General features: G+C 45.3%; 2 protein-coding genes across 4 annotated transcripts in view; both read right to left on the reverse strand.

Moving 5' to 3' along the window:
• MRTFB (myocardin related transcription factor B) overlaps window positions 1-3,568 on the reverse strand; it is a 276,619-nt gene extending 273,051 nt beyond the window's left edge. Inside the window, exon 1 of the mRNA XM_073899477.1 lies at window positions 3,549-3,568. The gene's annotated coding sequence lies outside the window, so the exon portion shown is untranslated. The remainder of the gene's footprint in view (window positions 1-3,548) is intronic.
• A 5,197-nt stretch (window positions 3,569-8,765) lies between these two features.
• The window catches only part of ERCC4 (ERCC excision repair 4, endonuclease catalytic subunit), a 30,605-nt gene continuing 21,803 nt past the window's right edge, over window positions 8,766-17,567 (reverse strand). For all 3 annotated transcript variants that reach the window (XM_025855536.2, XM_073899485.1, XM_073899484.1), the window contains 2 exons: window positions 15,218-15,330; window positions 8,766-12,930 (listed from right to left, as the gene is read on the reverse strand). In XM_025855536.2, coding sequence (XP_025711321.1) covers window positions 12,197-12,930; window positions 15,218-15,330 — 847 coding nt within the window. In that variant the 3' untranslated portion in view covers window positions 8,766-12,196. The remainder of the gene's footprint in view (window positions 12,931-15,217; window positions 15,331-17,567) is intronic.

The following is a 17,567-nucleotide window of genomic DNA, read 5'->3' on the forward strand; positions in this document are numbered from 1 at the left end:
AAAAAAAAAAGGTCTGATCATTCCAAGTGTCAGGGAGGGTTTGGATCGATCCATATACATTGCTGATGCAAGTGTAGATCACTACCCCTACTGCAGGACACAGTTTGGCATTGTGCCCTAATGGGGGACACACATCTACTATCGAACTCAGCAATTTCACTCCTCAGTGTGTACCCAAAAGAAATGTTTGCACCTGTATAAGGCCAAGTACGAGAATGTTCATGAAAGAACCATTTACAAAATCATGAACCTGTGCACAATCCAAGTGCCAAGGAATGAGGATTGGCGGGTCGACTGTGGTATATTCATCAAATGGAATATTACAGAGAAGCCAGAATGACAGCAACCCACGACAATAGGATGGATCTTACCAATATAGGTTACATATGACACAATATCTTTCTTACAAAGTTAAGAGTGACACATATATATACATGCACATACACCCTTTTGGGAATATATTTCATATCTATAAGAAGCAATAAGACTAAAAGCAAGGGAATACTGAACACATAAATCAGGATGAGGGTTCATTTTGGCTTGAAAGGAGCAGGGTCAAAGCGTTGAGAGGGTGGACCCCTAGGCTTAGATGTAGGTTATAATCTTAGGGTCAAAGCTCTAGCCTTTTTTGCAGAGGGTGCCAACTTCAGGAGTACTTTCTGCATTATTAAAACGAACAAACTAAATCAAAGCAGGTCGTGTATGGATCAGTGGGGAGTGTGTTTGATAAACCAAGATGATGATTTCTCCCAGTCTGTGTACTGGCAGTCCAGTTTAAAAAACAAAACAAAACGAAAAAACACAACCTTCCGTTAAACAGAAGTTAGAATGTGGTAAGAGAAGCAAGATTATTAATTAGAGGAATCCTCGAAAGCTTGAATTTGGATGACAGATTGAAGAGGCGGTTGAAAGGGACCCAGGACCAAGGTTTGGAGCACTGACTGAAAGCCACATTTACAAAGGTATCTCCCAAATGGCCCTAAGGCGTACTTTAAACAGACCTACCTGGAGACCATCTTTCCTTTTATAAAAATTCTCTCCCATTTCAAAGGTACCTGTGGCACCAGAGACCTAGTGACTAGCCTGAAGATCCAGAACAACTAGAACGTGGGGGTCGTAACTTTTTAAGACAACTAAAGTCTCTGGTCTGCTCGAAAGCCTCGGATCACGCGCTATCTCATTCCTACAAGGCATTAAATGTGAAATAAGGCCTTGCCTGGCAGCTCGCCACGACGTATACTCTTACCACTTCTGTAACCTGGGCTCACAGCCCCCCCCCCCCGGCCCCCCTCCCCAGGACTCCGTAATGCATAGCACAGCGCTTGGAAGCTTTGGTCACTTCCAGGCAATGAGTGCACTTTTTTTGTTTTGTTTTGTAGTTTTTGTTTTTTTTCCAAATATAAGTAACTCTTGACTAATTCCATTATTACAAATACAAAACCTGGCTCTGCTTCTCGGACTCCTTTAGACTGGGAACAAACAGCCCGAAACTCTGGCCTATGGGCCCTGTTCTACTTTTTGGGCCCACAGTAGGTACTTCATGAATGTGTGCGGAGTAAACTGGCCTTGTTTTCCAAATAATAACGTGGACGCCCCTGGATCATAAGAGAAACACGTGTTGAGTGAAACATTCTTCCGACAGATCATATTTATATAGCGAAGAGTGATCTACAAAGGTATGAATGTGTTTACGGGGGTACGTCTAAAGAAGAGTTGAAATTTGGTTCCGTCTTTGGAAATTAAGGACACATGTAGCCATTATATGTGAGATCAGCCACTGTGGTAAGGACATAGCTTCCAAGGAGACCCGGAATCCAGGGAGGCAGGAAATACACACACACACACACACACACATACATGCACACACCACCCACATGCCCCCACACACTCAAATATTCCATCTCCTACACACTCACATACATACACGCACACATTTAGTGACGGTGACTGGCTGAGAGATCAGGGAATTGAGACAAAGCCCTCCTACATTAATGACCCTTTTGTTAAAGGTGACAGTCAAATCCCCCCACTCTGATGTGCAACACCAAACTTATTCACCAAAAGACAGCAGTGGGAGCCCACACACGGAAACATGAAAGAAATAGGAAAGAAGCAGGTATTTGCAAGAAGAGTCGCTCTTCCTGCCCACCGAGCGTACATTCTCCGAAAGGAGAAAAATGTCATGTGCGTTTCAGAAGCCCCTCATTATCAAGTCCACGGACACACACTTGTCCCTATTTTCCTAATTGAGGTCATTCGCATTTAAATCTGGGCCAGCCCTCTGCTCATTGCTGTTCTTTGCCTCACCGCATCTGCCTGGCTCACTCGGTTCTTGTTCAGCACTTAAAGCACACGTGTGTTCACTCTCCGCTAAATTCACTTGCTCGCTGGTGTCCAAGTGTTAAGTCATTCACGTGTGCGGGATCTGTCGGCACAGCCCATCCCCGCCGAGCTCTTGACAACAGTCCCGCCAACGGCCTGCCCTGACTTGCATTCGCTGAACTATGAAGGCACCCGGGGCATAAACAGCCTGCTGCAGTCTTATGGCTGCTAGGGAGGGGTGGGGACCTCGGCGGGGGGGGGGGGGGGGGGGGGCGAACTGCTGTTTTTCCTTTGCTACCCAACATCTGCCTGCATTCCAAATTTGTTGCCGGCCTATGCTTTACCTGTCCCGCCTGCCTTTCTTCAGGAGGCATAAATTATAACCCGCCTCCCAACACACACTCTGAGAGTTGGGATCCAGGCTCAGCATCTCAGCATGAGACGATGATATGACCTCATGCTCCCTTCAGGTGTGTGTGCTTTGCCTGTGTTTGCACCCAAATGCAGAACAACAGAAGGGGGTGGATAGGGAAGTGAGGGGGTGTCCAGATGGCTTCGTGATAAATCACAATAAAAATGGGTTGACCAGCGTCCCCCCCCCCAGCCACTAAATTCCCCCAAGAAATTCCTAAAATTCTTTGAGGGGTAATTCACATACAACAAACCGCACATACTTAAAGCGTACACTTTGATGATTATTGGCATCTGTGGATGTTGTGAAACTGTCACAGCAAGATTCAACCCTAAATGGGTTTCCACGTGGTCCCTGCCAGGTTTTTTTTTTTTTTTTAAAGATTTTTTATTTATTTATTTGACAGAGAGAGAGAGAGAGAGCACAAGTAGGCAGAGAGGCAGGCAGAGGGAGAGGGAGAAGCAGGCTCCCTGCTCAGCAGGGAGCCGGACGCAGGGCTAGATCCCAGGACCCTGGGATCATGACCTGAGCCGAAGGCAGCCGCTTAACCAACTGAGCCACCCAGGCGCCCCCCGGCCAGTTTTAATCTTCAATTTGGAAGCCTTTTTTGGTCGGGGGGAGTGGGGGATTTGACCTCACCTAGAAGCCCAGGGCGCACTGTGTGGGGTCAGTGAGTCAGTGATTGTATTTAAGAAATCAATAGCACTCCCTGCCCGCCATCACCGCCCCCCCTCCCCTGGCCAATCCACCTCTTCCGCAAGGAACAAAAATCCCTTCGACCAACAAAAGACTTGCGACTTCCAGTCTGACTCACCCTCAGTCCTGGGGCACATACTCGGGCTCTGATAAGAAGCAGTCAATCTGTCCTCCGTTTGTTTATAATGAGTCATGTTGGAAACAGGCAGCTACTTTTCTTCCCTCTCATGTCATGGTTAGGCAAGAATCAGAGGCAGATACACCCCCATTCAAAGTGCAGTCATCCTTAAAGTGTCCAGCGACTCCCGCGGAGCTCTGTTGAGGACCTGTGACTCAATGGGGACCCCTGCTGGTGAAGACCAGGAGCGCCCCGGCCCGGAGTGGAAGGGGCCTGCCTTCTTTCCCACACTCCAAGGCCAGATCTTAGCAGCTTGGAGATCTGCAAGAGGGATGGGAAGAAACCGCTGAGTTTTCTGTGCATCCCCCCCAACATCTCACCCCCACCCCACCAACCTGCACCCCCAATTATTAGTGACAGAGCGGGGCGTGAGTCACAACTTTCAGCCTATGCCCACACTGGAGTACTTAAACAGGGAATTGCTTCAGTGATGAACCTTCTCCCAGCTGCAGCCCGCCCCCGAGGTCGGAGTCTGGGCCGGGAGCCAGCCAGCCGGCTTCCATAGGCCTGCGTTGTGAAGGCCCCCGGTTCAAAGGGCCCACGTTTCGTTTCTTGTAGTCAATACCTCCTTGGCCCCGACTGAAGATTCCTACACCCAAGTCCGGATGGGCGCATGGGGCATGTTTCGACGAGAATTGATGTCATGATCGAGTCAACATAAAGTAGATTTATCTGCTGTCTCAATGTATTGCGGCAAAGTGCTCTGTTTGGGGAAGAAATCACCATAGCAACTCGGCCGCCCCAGTTACAGTAAGCTCAGTGCGACCAAAATAAAAATCCTTACCAAGTCTCGGCGTTGGCTGGTGAGGGCAGCCGATCGCCGACTGTGTTTTCGGGCCACATGTGCAGGCACATACTTGGGGTTCATAAATCAGTGCAAGGGATGCTTTAAATAATAATACAAGTCTACAGCCAGGTTACAGATGGAGGGGGTTCTAGGCCACGCCCCCCGCCGGCTTAAACACCAGCCGACCTCACTGCCAAACAGCAGTACCGTGTTGTTAAAATAGAATGTTTCGGAAAAGGGCTTATTGTTACTACTTGTGACTTGCCAGTCCCTTCCAAGCGGGGGGTACACGGTGCTATAAATGTTGGTTTTTAAGAAGAAGCAAATCAATACAAAAATGGTACAAAAATGGGTTTTTCTATGGGTGTGAAAGGAAGAAAAGCAAAATCACTCTCGTCTCCCTTCCTCCACCCCCGGGACGCCCAACAGTGGGTTTTGGTTCCATTAATGATCTGCTCTCTCTAGCATCTTCTTTGGCTCTGCTCCTTCCTTCTGACCACGCACATGCAAGATCGCCTTCGGAGTGCTGCTCCCCTGTTCTTTCTCTCCAGCCCCACTGTGCCCTGGCCTCCTCCCACCCCCACCTGGTGTGTGCCCACAGGCTCCCTGGAAGTGCCGCCCAGCACCACCAGGGCTCTCTGTGGTGTCCTCCCTGTCCCAGTCCGAGCCCACCAGCTTGGCCCAGGCTCAGCTCCTAACCCTGCCGGTCACTCCTGGGAAATTCCTGGCTGCCTTTGATTCTGGTGGCTGTGAGAGATTCAGGACCTCCTCAGAGTCTGCCTCCTCTTTGTTCTCACCTCCTAGGTTTGTGCATTTTCTGATGTTCTGTTTCGTATTTTTTCTGTGTTAATCATTTATCTGATGTCCTCGGTTCTCACTTTTTTTTTTTTAAGATTGATTTATTTTAGAGAGAGAGAGCATGAGTGGGGGTGGGAACGGGCAGAGGGAGGGAGAGAGAGAGAGAGAGAATCTCAAGCAGACTCCCTGCCAACTGCAAAGCCTGGCACGGGGCTCGATCTCAAGACATAAGCGGAAATCATGAGTCGGATGATTAACCGACTGAGCCACCCAGGGTCCCCATCGGTTCTCACTTCAGTGCAGACGTCAGCTACACCTTGAATTGAGACTGTCTGCCCCACTATTGGTTATTTCCCAAAATCCGCTTGTTCAAAACTGAACTTCACTTTCCTTACAAAACGATCAGGGCCTTTCTGTTCGCAGCATCATCATTTTCTGAGCCTCGGCTGAAACCCTAAATAATAATTTAGACTCTGCCTTGGCATTGATGTTCTTTGCCACATTCCTCTTCAATATCTGGCCTTCTTTCCATTTCCAAAACTCTGATCTTAGTTTTGGCTGTCATTCTCTAAGGTTTGGGTTGTTGCCACAGCTTCCGTAATCGTCTTTCCATCTCTAGTCCTTCCTTCTAGGTAGCAAAGTGCTGCAGAAAATCAGTCGGCTTTAGAGTTTCAGTCCCATCTCTGCCATTTGCTTCCGTTGTGACTTTAATTTTTTAATCTTTCAGTCTTAGCTGCCTCATCAGCAAAGCAGGGAAGAACCCTATTTCAGAGTATGAGGACGTAATAGGATAAGGTACATAAAATATCCAGTACATCGTAAGCGCTCAACCAATATTTCCATTTCAAACTCACTACTGCCAGACCACAGTTGTAAAACAGACTTCTTGATCACGCCCTTCCCTGACTCATTCATTTTCCTGCTGAAATGTGAACAAACTCCTCAAGCCTAGCGTGGAAGAGATCCCTGAGATATGGCCCCAGCGAATTGCCCCAAATCTGCTGTTGTCGACTCCTTCTTTAAACACCACCATTTTCCTCCTGGTTTCTTTGCTAATGCTCTGGACGTGGATTTGTGCATACCACCCGCGTCTGTCTGATGAAATTGTAGCTGTGCCGCAAGACTCATCTTGAGCTCTACCTCCTCTCTGAGGCCATTCTGGATCCCTACAGCTGGATATGAGGTCTTCCTCTGACCTCCGGAACACTTATATCTCTCTTGTGGCATTTTAATTATTTTACTTGCTCGTGTTCTTTGGCTTCTCTTCACCATAAAGTTGAATGTCCCTTGATGGCATGGGCTTTTGCAGCATCAAGCCCAGAGACAGCCCTCTGCCCTTTGCAGTAAATGCCTTATCCCGAAAACAAACCTGCCCAGTCATGCTTCCCTTAGTCTATTAAACTATCTGCTTCCCTAAGCTTTTGCTGGGCGTCGCCCTTCCCAGAAACAAAGCTGCACAGAAAAGCAAAACTCTCAAGTGAAAGGCATGCTTGCACCGACACCAAATTCTGTTGGAAAAGGATTCCCAAATATCATTATCTTCATTAGACATGGTCTATTTACTATTTTCATGAATCCCGGGAAACTCTCTTGGTTGAAATCACAAGTTGATTTTGTTTACCTGACTCCCAGGCCCCTGGGGAGCAGTCAGTGTTCTTCTGATGTAGAAATATCTTCGTCAGGCAAGTGGATCCTTGGGAATATCTAAAATTCCTCTTCTTTCTCATTCTTGGATCAGTCTCCTTAACACTCATAGTCAGTGGCTACACAGAATCAGACCTGGGATTAAATATTCAGTTGCATTTTTGCAAACAGAGAAACAGGGGTCCACTGAGCATCTTAAAATGCGTCTATCGTTCTTAAATATTTGATCAATTGATAGTTTGTAATATTAACATCTTAGTATCAAAGTACAGTTCTTAAATATATATGTATATATATATATGCCTGTGTATAGTATCCATCTTCTAGTTTACGAGGTTTAATTTTAGGTTGAATGAGGCTGGAAATACAGTTTTATCATCATGTGGGAGCTCATGTTGGCAACACCACTTGCAAAACATAATTATTTCAGAAAGCTAGAAACATGACTCTCATACAAATAGAAAAAACAAAACAAAAAACCAAAAAAACTAAACAACAACAACAAAAAAACCCCAGAAGTCAAAGATCTTGTTAGATTCAATTAGTGAGGAAAACCAGTAAGATGTTAGAACTGATTTAAAAGAAAATGAAAGACCCAGAGATTTGTAGCTGGTCAAATGAATGCAGAAATAAATTTGCTAATAAATGCAGAACTGGTTCATGTGTCGCTAGGTAATACCTTGCAATGCTACTGAACAAGAATCATTTGTATTGCTGTCAGGGTTTCTACACGTTAACGTCTATTCTCATAAAGTTGCAAAATAGTAAGAGGTTGGGAGCCCTGGAAATCAGATGACCCCCCAGGTGGCATACACTACTAGAAGACATCCAGCTCTTTTTTATTTTACTTTTTTATGAGTAATCTCTGAGCCCAGTGTGGGGCTTGAACTCACGACCCTGAGATCAAGAGTTGCACACTCTACTCACTGAGCCACCCAGGTGCCCCAACAATAACCAGCTGTATGCAGAAAGGGTACTCGGTATTCTCTTTGGCCGAGTTCTAAATTGTGTATACTTGCTTTGACATTGTTAACTGAGAGGCGTGAAAACAAACCAATTTGCTTTTTCTGCGACATATCTGTAATTAGGTATTTGAAAGTGGACACAAACCCCTCTCCCCCACCACTGGTCAGCAGTGTTTCATCATGGGCTCTGGGGTCAGACTGCTGGGATTCAAATATGGTTCCGTCATCTAGTGGGTGACCCTGGGCCAATGACTTAACCTCTCTCTCACTCAGTTTCAACCACAGCAAGAGAGGCTTTTCTGTGATATTACCTGTAGGTCTTTGTCATGAAGATTAAAGGAGATAAGGCACAAGAGCTCAGTAAATGTGAGTTATAGCACTACTCCTAAGAAAGGGTTAATTATTCTACCAGTCTTTATTCGGACATCAAAACATTTTGAAAAATAACCCGTCTTACGCCTTGTTAAAAAAGGGATTGGTTCTACGTTTTCAAGCAGAAACCAAAATAACAAAATCATCAAAGTGAGCCAATTAGTAAACTCATTAAATAATAATTAAACCTAAGAGATTACAGTAAATTCTAGATGTGTCAAAAGGATAATTTACTTTCAACTTTGACGCTGAAGGAACAAAAAAAAAAAAAAAGAAAAAGAAAAAAGAAGACGGTATGAGTCAGGGGCAGCAGGAAATTAATCTCTGTTGAGTTAAGATGTTCCAAGCATTGTGCTAACCACATATTCATTACATGTCAACAAATGAGTGTTTTCAGAAGGAGAATAGTTTTTTTTTCTCCCCCTCCTTAAGGACACATGTACAAAATAAAAAGCAGTAAGAGAAAAATAACCCAAAGAAAATCATGCTGAGGCCTCAGAAAGTGGGTTTACCATGCATGTCAAACGCAAAAGCAGGGGGTTGGGAGAGCAGTTCGGCTTTAATCATTTATTCTGCACAACAAAAAACACATTAAATATTCTCTTCATTTTAAATTATATTTACCAACGTGTTGGAAATACAATGCGCTGGGAATACATGTCCTTTTACTATACATTGTTATTTTTACTTTGCCCACAAAATGCTGAGGAAAATATGGAATACACATTTTATTAAAAACACACTCACATACAACTCTTGTTACAAATTGATATAAATCAGTTATGTCTCCCTCCCAACCAAATTTTGGCTTACATACCCGTAAATCAAAGAACAGCAGTGGCGTGGCTTACCAAAAACCTGTGGATAAAGATGGTTAAGTACTGGAGTTTGGAATTGGACAGGAAGTAGCAATAAACCAAAATAGAAAGCAAAATAATGAAGAAAAATGACAATGCACGTTAAAGTCTGGATATGTTTTAATATATTCAAGACTGAGAAAAGAACTTTCCTAAACTGTTGGTTTTTAAAAGGATGTTTCTAGGCTAAACTGAACACAAAGGAGAAGAGAATTTCCCTAAAGTTTTCTGAGCCAAAGGAAAATCAAATTATGCTTGAAAAACAAAAGCAAAGACTAATGATGTCTGTCTCTCTCCCCCCACGCACTTCTTCGCATTTGTTTCAGTGTAGACTTTCCGGCTGAAGGCCAGTTATTAATTCTATATTCTGTTATCTCAACACAACCAAATCTAGACTTAACCCTCTGTGTCCCGGTGGGTTGATGAATGGGACAATTATTTTCAGTCCCTCGTGAGCTGGGAAACTGCATTCTGGATGTACTCAAACCTACAGAGACATATGGTCTCCTGAGCCCCAGACTGAAGAAGTGGCAACTTCTTGCCAAAAGGACATTATTTATGGCCACTATTACTCTATAAAATGATTTCTTGTTGTATAACTTTAAAAAAATATCAAGAGGCACTATGATTTAAACAAAGTTGGAAACGGTTTCTCTCATCTTCCACACGCTCTGATTTTTATGGAAAAAACTTGGTAAAATAGAATAATGCTGATCTCAGGCCTTTAAAAAAAGGTTTTTAAAAAGCTAAGCATGAGTTCGTAAGTAAAAGGGATATTTACTATTCTGAAAGAAAAAAGGCAAAGGTAACAGTATGATGCTAGATAACAAAGTGATAAATTAATTTTGCAAATTCATGCATTAGTTCCCTTGCCAAAGATTCTTAGACTGTAAAAATCTGTAAAAGAATGTGATAAAAGTCAATACACGATGGTTGTACTGAAGGCTTTCCATAACTGGAGACACATTAAAATATATTTATTTAGTTGGAAGGGGAAGTGGGAGTGAGAGCCTTGCATCTGTAACGAGCATTTTCGAGTTCATTAGAAACTACCAGTCCTAATTCAGATACACACGAGACAGTGCACATCTTCAAATGTCCAGCACGTACAACAGCAAATAATAGCATCTGACAGCCAGAGACACCGGCTCTCTAAATACTACTAAGGCTGTTTCCCATGTTGTACTAGATGACAAGGCCTGTTTAAAATGGCGGCTTTAAGAACAGAGCTGATTTCTGAAAGCTTAAATTGGAGTGAGACCCATATCAAAAGATGTGCTATGTTCTGATCTGCCTTTTATGTAATGAAAGAACAATATAAGGCAGGTGGAATTCTACAAGAGAAACCAAAAACTATATACCATAAGCAGAAGCACCAGACTAGGGTGAAGAAAAATCGTAATAACCATCTCCTTTTGAGGCGCTATGTCGATTTTAATGTACTTTTCACTCTGACTGGACTCTTAAATACATAATGAAGTGAAAATTAATACATGTACCTGACATCTTGTTTTCTAGTCTCCAAGGTCGCTTTTTAATCCTCGGACAACATTTAGTAGCCCAACCCTTTATTCTATCTTAAACTAACTTTTGTTTCCTGTCCTCTTCTCTGTTCCTCAGATCACTATACAGAATTCCATGTAACAACACGGTTCCCTGATACCCCTTAATTCATTCTTGTGGTACCCTGTATCGAGTTTGAAATCCAAATCTGCTTTAGCAGTACCAATGTAGGTTAACCTACCAAGAGAACAAGAAGTCGACATGAAAGGTTCAACTTGGAGAGGTCTGTTGAAAGAACTTCTGTGAAGGTGAAGACCATTTTGTGTTCCGTGGTCCAGTGTCTACTCTGAGCTCAAACACTATGACGAACAAAAACATGGCCGACATGGAGGAAACGTGTAACTGTGTGGTATGGCTAGTGAGGCTGATGTCTATATCCACAAAAGCTCTTGAGGTAGAAAATTTACTACTCATTACTAGATAGGAGAATAAGACCTAACTTAACAATGGTGAAATATAAAAGTTTAAAAACGGCACAAAGATGCTATGAATGTCCCATATGTACACTTCAGTAAAAAGCTAATCTAACCCAGTCGGAATGTTTGAGAAGGAGATGGTTTTGTGAGTTTTTAAGTATGTATATATTTCTCTAGAATTCTTAGATATTCTACGCATTGATCTTCCATTTACTTTTTAAGTCCTTTATCTCGACTCCAGGAAGGAAAACCAAATCTTAAAGACTTGCTGGGCCACTCAATTTGCTTGTGTGGGGACCCTCACAGAGATGCGAGGCGCTCAGCACAGGGACAGGAAGAGGGGGGGATCGGAGGGTGATCTTATACTGGGCGAGGAGAAGCTCTGGTGCTGGTGGTCTCAGGGCGTGGGAAGAGAGGCTCAGGGATGAGGAAGTCTTAGGAGACTCTAACTCGCCGTTCGGGCTTAGAGATCTCAGAGTTAGGAGGTTAAATATTTGAAAAAATGAGCGTTCCAAGGACTCCTTCACTTGCACCATCAATTTCTGGAAAGAGGGAATTCATTTCATGTCTAAAAACTACTGGCTTTGCACAACCGAGTCATAGTACATGTCCCACACGCTCAGGGGATTAGGGAATGAACCAGCGAGGTTTCGAGGAGGCTGTCTTACACGGGCACCAGGGAGTCCCCAGGAATTTCTCTTAGAGGCAGAAAGATGCCAGAACGTGTTTGAGGACAATGTGGGGAGAACTGGTAAAGGATGGCAGAGGGGTTTCCTTCTCTGGGTTCCGGGGCACCTCTGAAGCGGGTAAGAACATGATTGTATGTTTTACCGGTTTGTGTCAGAAACATAAACTGCCGCCTGTTTCAAGAATGGCCTTCTAGAAACACATGCGGACACCTCCCCGGCTCCGGACCCACCTCACTTAAGAACGGAGCATGTGGACCCTGGCCTGGGCAGCGGGGGGAGGGAGGAGAGCAGGCGCGGGAACGTGAAAATGGTGTCTGAACTTAAGACTTCTGAGAGGAGTCTTGGCTTCTGGTGCGCAGAGCCAGTAAGCGGACGGCTCGGCCGTTAAGTGCTGGAAGACCAGGCAATCGGGAACTAATGATGAATGGGGACCCATGAATGCCGGCAAAGAGCGGCTGGAAAGCACGGTCTGGGGACAAGAAGACAGACGTCACTGTTCATTTTCTCATTTTCCCCTTAGACACGACGTCTGCGTAAGAGGTGTGAATGAAGTCATAGAGCTGCTTGGCATTCCCGGCGTTGCCCAGAATACCTGCCAGTTTGTCCTGCGACAGGCTGGCGAGCTCTGCGATGTTCTGCACGTGCTGCATCAAGGTGCGACAGTTCTTGGCATTCACCCCCGGCATCTTTAACAAGAAGTCCTGGGGGCCGGGATTGTACTTCTCCGACTCCGGAAGCGTTTCTGAATCCGCTGTGACGGCCATGGCCGTGGCCGCATCGGGCTGTGGCCTGTTCTGCTTCAGCTCCTCGAACAGCTCGGCGGTGGCGTGAGGGGAGGGGCACCAGAGAATCCGGAGTCTGGGGAAGTGGAGCGTGAGGAGCGTGAGTTTGGAGCTGATGTCGTTGCTGGAGATCTCCTGATGGAGTGCGCCCCGGGACGTGAGGGAGAAGGGCTTGCCAGGGTCGAACTCGATGAGCAGCACTGGGCGCTTGTAGTAGCGGGACATGGAGACGCACTGGCCGTATAGGCGGCCGTTGCTTAACGAGCCAATCAGGTCGCTGATGCTCTTACGCTCCACGCACATTTCCGGGGTCAGAATGTAGTCTCCGACCTCCAGAGTCACGGGTTCGATGTCGATGCCCCGACGGTGGATCAGGGACGGCAGTTCACTGCGAAACTCACGCACATCCACGACTATAGTCTGCAGCGTCCGGCTCTGTTCCTGGCCGCCTGGGAACAAAAAGCAGCATCTTAGGTGATGGCACTGAGGAAGAGCTCTCAAAGACGGAAGAGAACAATGAAAGTTTAAAATCTGTGTTTCTGGGGCGCCTGGGTGGCTCAGTTGGTTAAGTGCTGGACTTGATTTTGGCTCAGGTCATGATCTCCGGGTTGTGAGATTGAGTCCCACGCTGGGCTCCATGCTCAGCGGGGAGCCTGCTTCTCTCCCTTCTCTCCCTCTGCTCCTTCCCCTGCTCGCTCTCTCTCTCTAAATAAATAAATCTTTAAAAAAATAAAAAATCAAATCAAATCTGTGTTTCTGCTGTCAACCTGTGATGCACGGTAACATAATACCCCATGTTGTTATTCCTCATTTTTCTGTGTTTTCAGAAAGGTTTGTTTACAGAGTAAATAAAAGCGATTTCTCTTAAACTAAATAGAGCTGTAAGGAAAGTCATGATGATTCATGAACACCAGCATTTGCTGTCACCTTCCCTCTGCAGCTACCTGGACGTCTGGTCCCTGATGGTCTCACTGCCCACATCCTACTGACCATTGCATTCCTAATTCCTATGACAGAGTCGGCACATACTAGACGCCTAAAAACGCTTGCTGAGTCAACTGCCTTAGAAGCTGTCGTGAAAAATTCTGGAGCCGTTAGTTCTTGTACCAGTGAGTCTGGACGTAGGAAAATGGAAGAAGCCGGTGGACTAGAACTTCCCACATTCGAATGTGCCCAGAATCGCCTGGGAGCAAGTTAGAGGAGGTTCTGTATTCAGTAGGTCTGGGGTGGGGCCTGAGACTCTGCGTTTCTAATGACATCCCAGGTAACGCTAAGGCTGCTGGCTTAAGGACAGTACTTGTGAGGACCAGGGGCTGCCGTGCGCAGAATAACGGTCCCTTTGAGATGCCCATGTTCTAATCCCTGGAATGTGTAAATATGTTACTTTACATGGCAAAAGGGACACTGCAAATGTGATTAAATTTAGGAGATTGTTCTGGATTAGCCAAGCGGGCCCAAAGGTCCTTACAAGTGAAAGAGGGAAGCAGGAAGGGCAGAGTCAGAGCCACCGGCTCTGAAGGTAGAGGATGGGGCCAGGAGCCAAAGAGTGCAGGTGCCTCTAGAAACTGGGAAAGGCAGGGAGATGGAGTCTTCCCTGGAGCCTCCAGGAGGAGCACAGCCCGGCTCACACCTTGGTTTTAGCCCAGTGAAACCTGTTTGGACTTTGGAATTTTAAGACAGTAAGTGTAAGATAAGAAACGTATGTTGTTTCAAGCCCCTGAGTTTGTGGTCAGTTGTTACAGCAGCCGCAGGACATGACAAGGGCCTGGAGGACTGAACTCAGGACAGACTTCCGTAAATAGCATTCTGCGTGGCACCTACATGCTCAAATCTAGCTTCCTTCATTCGGCCTGGCGTTCTATATTCTGCATGAAATGTCACCGACCTGAGTTAATAAGAATCTTCTTCAAAAAAGACCTAGATGCTCTGAGGCCATGTTTCCCAAAGTTCAGTCCAGGGACCACTCCCATCAGAAGGCCCTGAGGTGCTGACCCCATTTCAGATGCACTGAATGAGAATTTCCATGGACTGAGGCCTGTGGCTCCATAGCTTTAACAAGCCTTTGAGGTTATGCCTGAGTATACTGGGTTTGAGAGGCCCGCGGCTCTAACCGGGCCCCCACCAGAGGCTAAGTCAACTCCATCATATTGCGCTCCTCAGGCCGCTTGGCTGACCGCAGCTGCTGCCATGGGGAAACGGGGATACAGGAAGCGGGGGAGGGGGTGGTTACATCTGGGTCACGCTGCACTTGGAATTCAGCACGTCTTGCTGGCACACCACAGTTCAGACACTGCACCGCAAGGAGGGAGCCGCGCACCTGGGATCTGGAGAAGTGCCAAGAAGCAACACACGGAGGCAAGAAGAGAAGTGGGGATGTGCTCCAGACAACTCCTGTCTGCCTGCGGTAAAGCGGCTTCTTCGGGTAAAAATAAGAACCTAATTGCCACTTATCAAAGTTTCTTTGCAAAAGTACATTTTGAATCTCAGCCAGCCAACCACATTTACAAGCAATGCTGGACCGTGACTGATTTCAAGGTTGGGGTGCCTACAACACAGCCCCCTTATTCTACCCATGAGGAGCCACAGCTCTGGGAGGGCCATGTGGTTAGTGAAAGGCAGCACCGGCACCCAGTTTTACAAGTTTGTTGAGAAAAACCCCGCCTCTGCAGAGATGCTCTAGGACCCCAGAGCCTCCGTGGCAGGCGCCGGGAGTGCGTGGCACAGGGTGGGTCTCACCTGCTTTCCGGGTGTCGGTGGGAGCACCTGCAGCTGCGCAGCCCCTGACCAGGTCCGGATTTGCTTCGTCCCTACCTTCCCTTCCTTCAGGGACCACCATGCTGGCCTTCTCCCTGGGGCGGAAAATAGTTTAAACAGTTTTTTGAATGAATTTCAAAATTCCAGATTTTAATCTTTTATAGATTCTAACATAAAAATGGCCACAAGAGTGTCAAGATGAGAAATATGTTAGATAAATAAGTACAGTAAATATACACAGATGAGCGACAGGTAAAGGAAGGAGAAAGAATTTCTTGGTTGGGTGCTACTTCCGATCTTCCAGAGTTAAAAAGAGCTGCTGTTTATTTTCCATTCTCTATGTCCTTCATGCACTTTGGGACATGAAATAAGTAGGTAAAAAATGCCACCAAGAGACTGAGACTTTTTATAAAAACATGCTAATGTGTTATTGAGCATTAAGAATAATTTAAATAATTTATATTCTAATACGTTCAGAGTAAATCATAAATAGGAATGGTTAAAAAAATCAATGATTAAGAAAATCAAAGCACAGATGATGGAACTTCGATTCAAAAACCTCCAGGTGAGAGGCCCCAACAGATTTAAACAAAAAATCAACATCTCCTGTTGGCAATACTGCAGCATGAATTCCCTCGCTCATGCATTTGTTCTAAAAACCTTTCTGGAGTGCTCCTACCTGCCATGTTAGGTGCTCTGATATACACATGGTTACACAGTAATTCCTGTCTTCTAGGTAGCTCGGCATCCCACATCTGGTAGACTGGCAGGACAGTACAACCACAGCTAAGACTCGTAATCAGGGACGACAATTATGACAATATCCTTGATAACCAAAGAGCCAGGCTTGCCATGGTCTTATTTTTCAAAACTAGGGAAGTACGTTATCATCAATCCATGAACCAGCAAGTGCTATGTCTAGGAGGGACAGAAGGGATGTATGAGGCTGGCTCTCAGCCCTCGTAGGGCAGGAAACTGAGTTTGGGGAGCATGAGCAGGCATGACACAATGGTGCGACTGACCAACGGCAGGAACAGAGCCCAGGGTACCGTGAGGCAGAAGGCGGATGGGCCCTCAGTACTCACTAATCATTTAAGTAAGGGCTAAAAAGCAAAGACTTTCTAATTAAAGGAAATAAAACCGGATGGACCGATTTTCCAACCACTCTGGATAAACGATGTTTTATTTTTTTATTTTTTTTAAAGATTTTATTTATTTATTTGAGAGAGAGAATGAGAGAGAGAGAGAGAGAGAGAGAGAGAGCACATGAGAGGGGGGAGGGTCAGAGGGAGAAGCAGACTCCCCGCTGAGCAGGGAGCCCGATGCGGGACTCGATCCTGGGGACTCCAGGATCATGACCTGAGCCGAAGGCAGTCGCTTAACCAACTGAGCCACCCAGGCGCCCTGGATAAACGATGTTTTAGAACAGGGTACCACTCCAAGATACCACTGAAGAACAGAAATTACAACTTTAAATTCTATACTCCTTGAAACAATATACAAACTCAAAGTTATTATTAGTACGGCATTTTGTAAACAGTTCACATGAGGGGGCCAGCATAGTTCCAGGTCCGTTCTTCCTCACGATTCTCAACATGAGCGTCAAGTGTGGCCTGCTGGAATAGTCTTTACAATGGCTGTGGCCCTGAAAGCCACTCATTACTGCTCCGTGATACCTACTGGACTTGCGTTGAGGACAAAGGGCAAACTATTCAGCAAAATTATTGCTCTTCAATTTCTTTTTCTTTAACATTTGGGATTAATACTGGGGATCTTTTTTCTCTTTATTTCCACTTACTTTACTGGCTAAGCTACATATCACACATGGGGGCATCCCCATTTTCTGATTAATTTGTAGTCTGTGAGTGGCTGTATAGCCTAGTGGGTTAGAGTATGAATTCCTATTCCGTGAATCTGAAACTACTGACTGGCCGTGCAGCCTTGGGCAAGTAGTTTAATGGCTCTGTGCCTCAATTTCATCTGTAAAATGGGCATAATAATAAAACCTACCCCAAAAGAGGCATGTTAGGAGGATTATCCACTGTAGAAGGTACTCAGAACAGTGCCTGGCACATAATAGGCATTATAAAATGTTAGCTGGTATTATAACTGTACTTTTCTTATAATGTGGTTACTTCATTCCCTAATTATCCATGATAATGCTGAAAAACCAAAGATTTGCTTTCAGATGATTCCACAACGGTTTCAAGTAATATTGTTATATAAAAACAGCTAGTTTACTGTGAAATGTTATAACTTAACTGCAAATTGAATCCGAGAAATAATAAACTCCTGAAATGAAGCCTGGATTGTGAAGAACATAGTAAGTCTC

This window comes from Callorhinus ursinus, unplaced genomic scaffold (genome assembly GCF_003265705.2).
Source record: "Callorhinus ursinus isolate GAN/ISIS: 27379988/994484 unplaced genomic scaffold, GSC_fseal_2.0 scaffold13, whole genome shotgun sequence".
Lineage (NCBI taxonomy): Eukaryota > Metazoa > Chordata > Mammalia > Carnivora > Otariidae > Callorhinus > Callorhinus ursinus.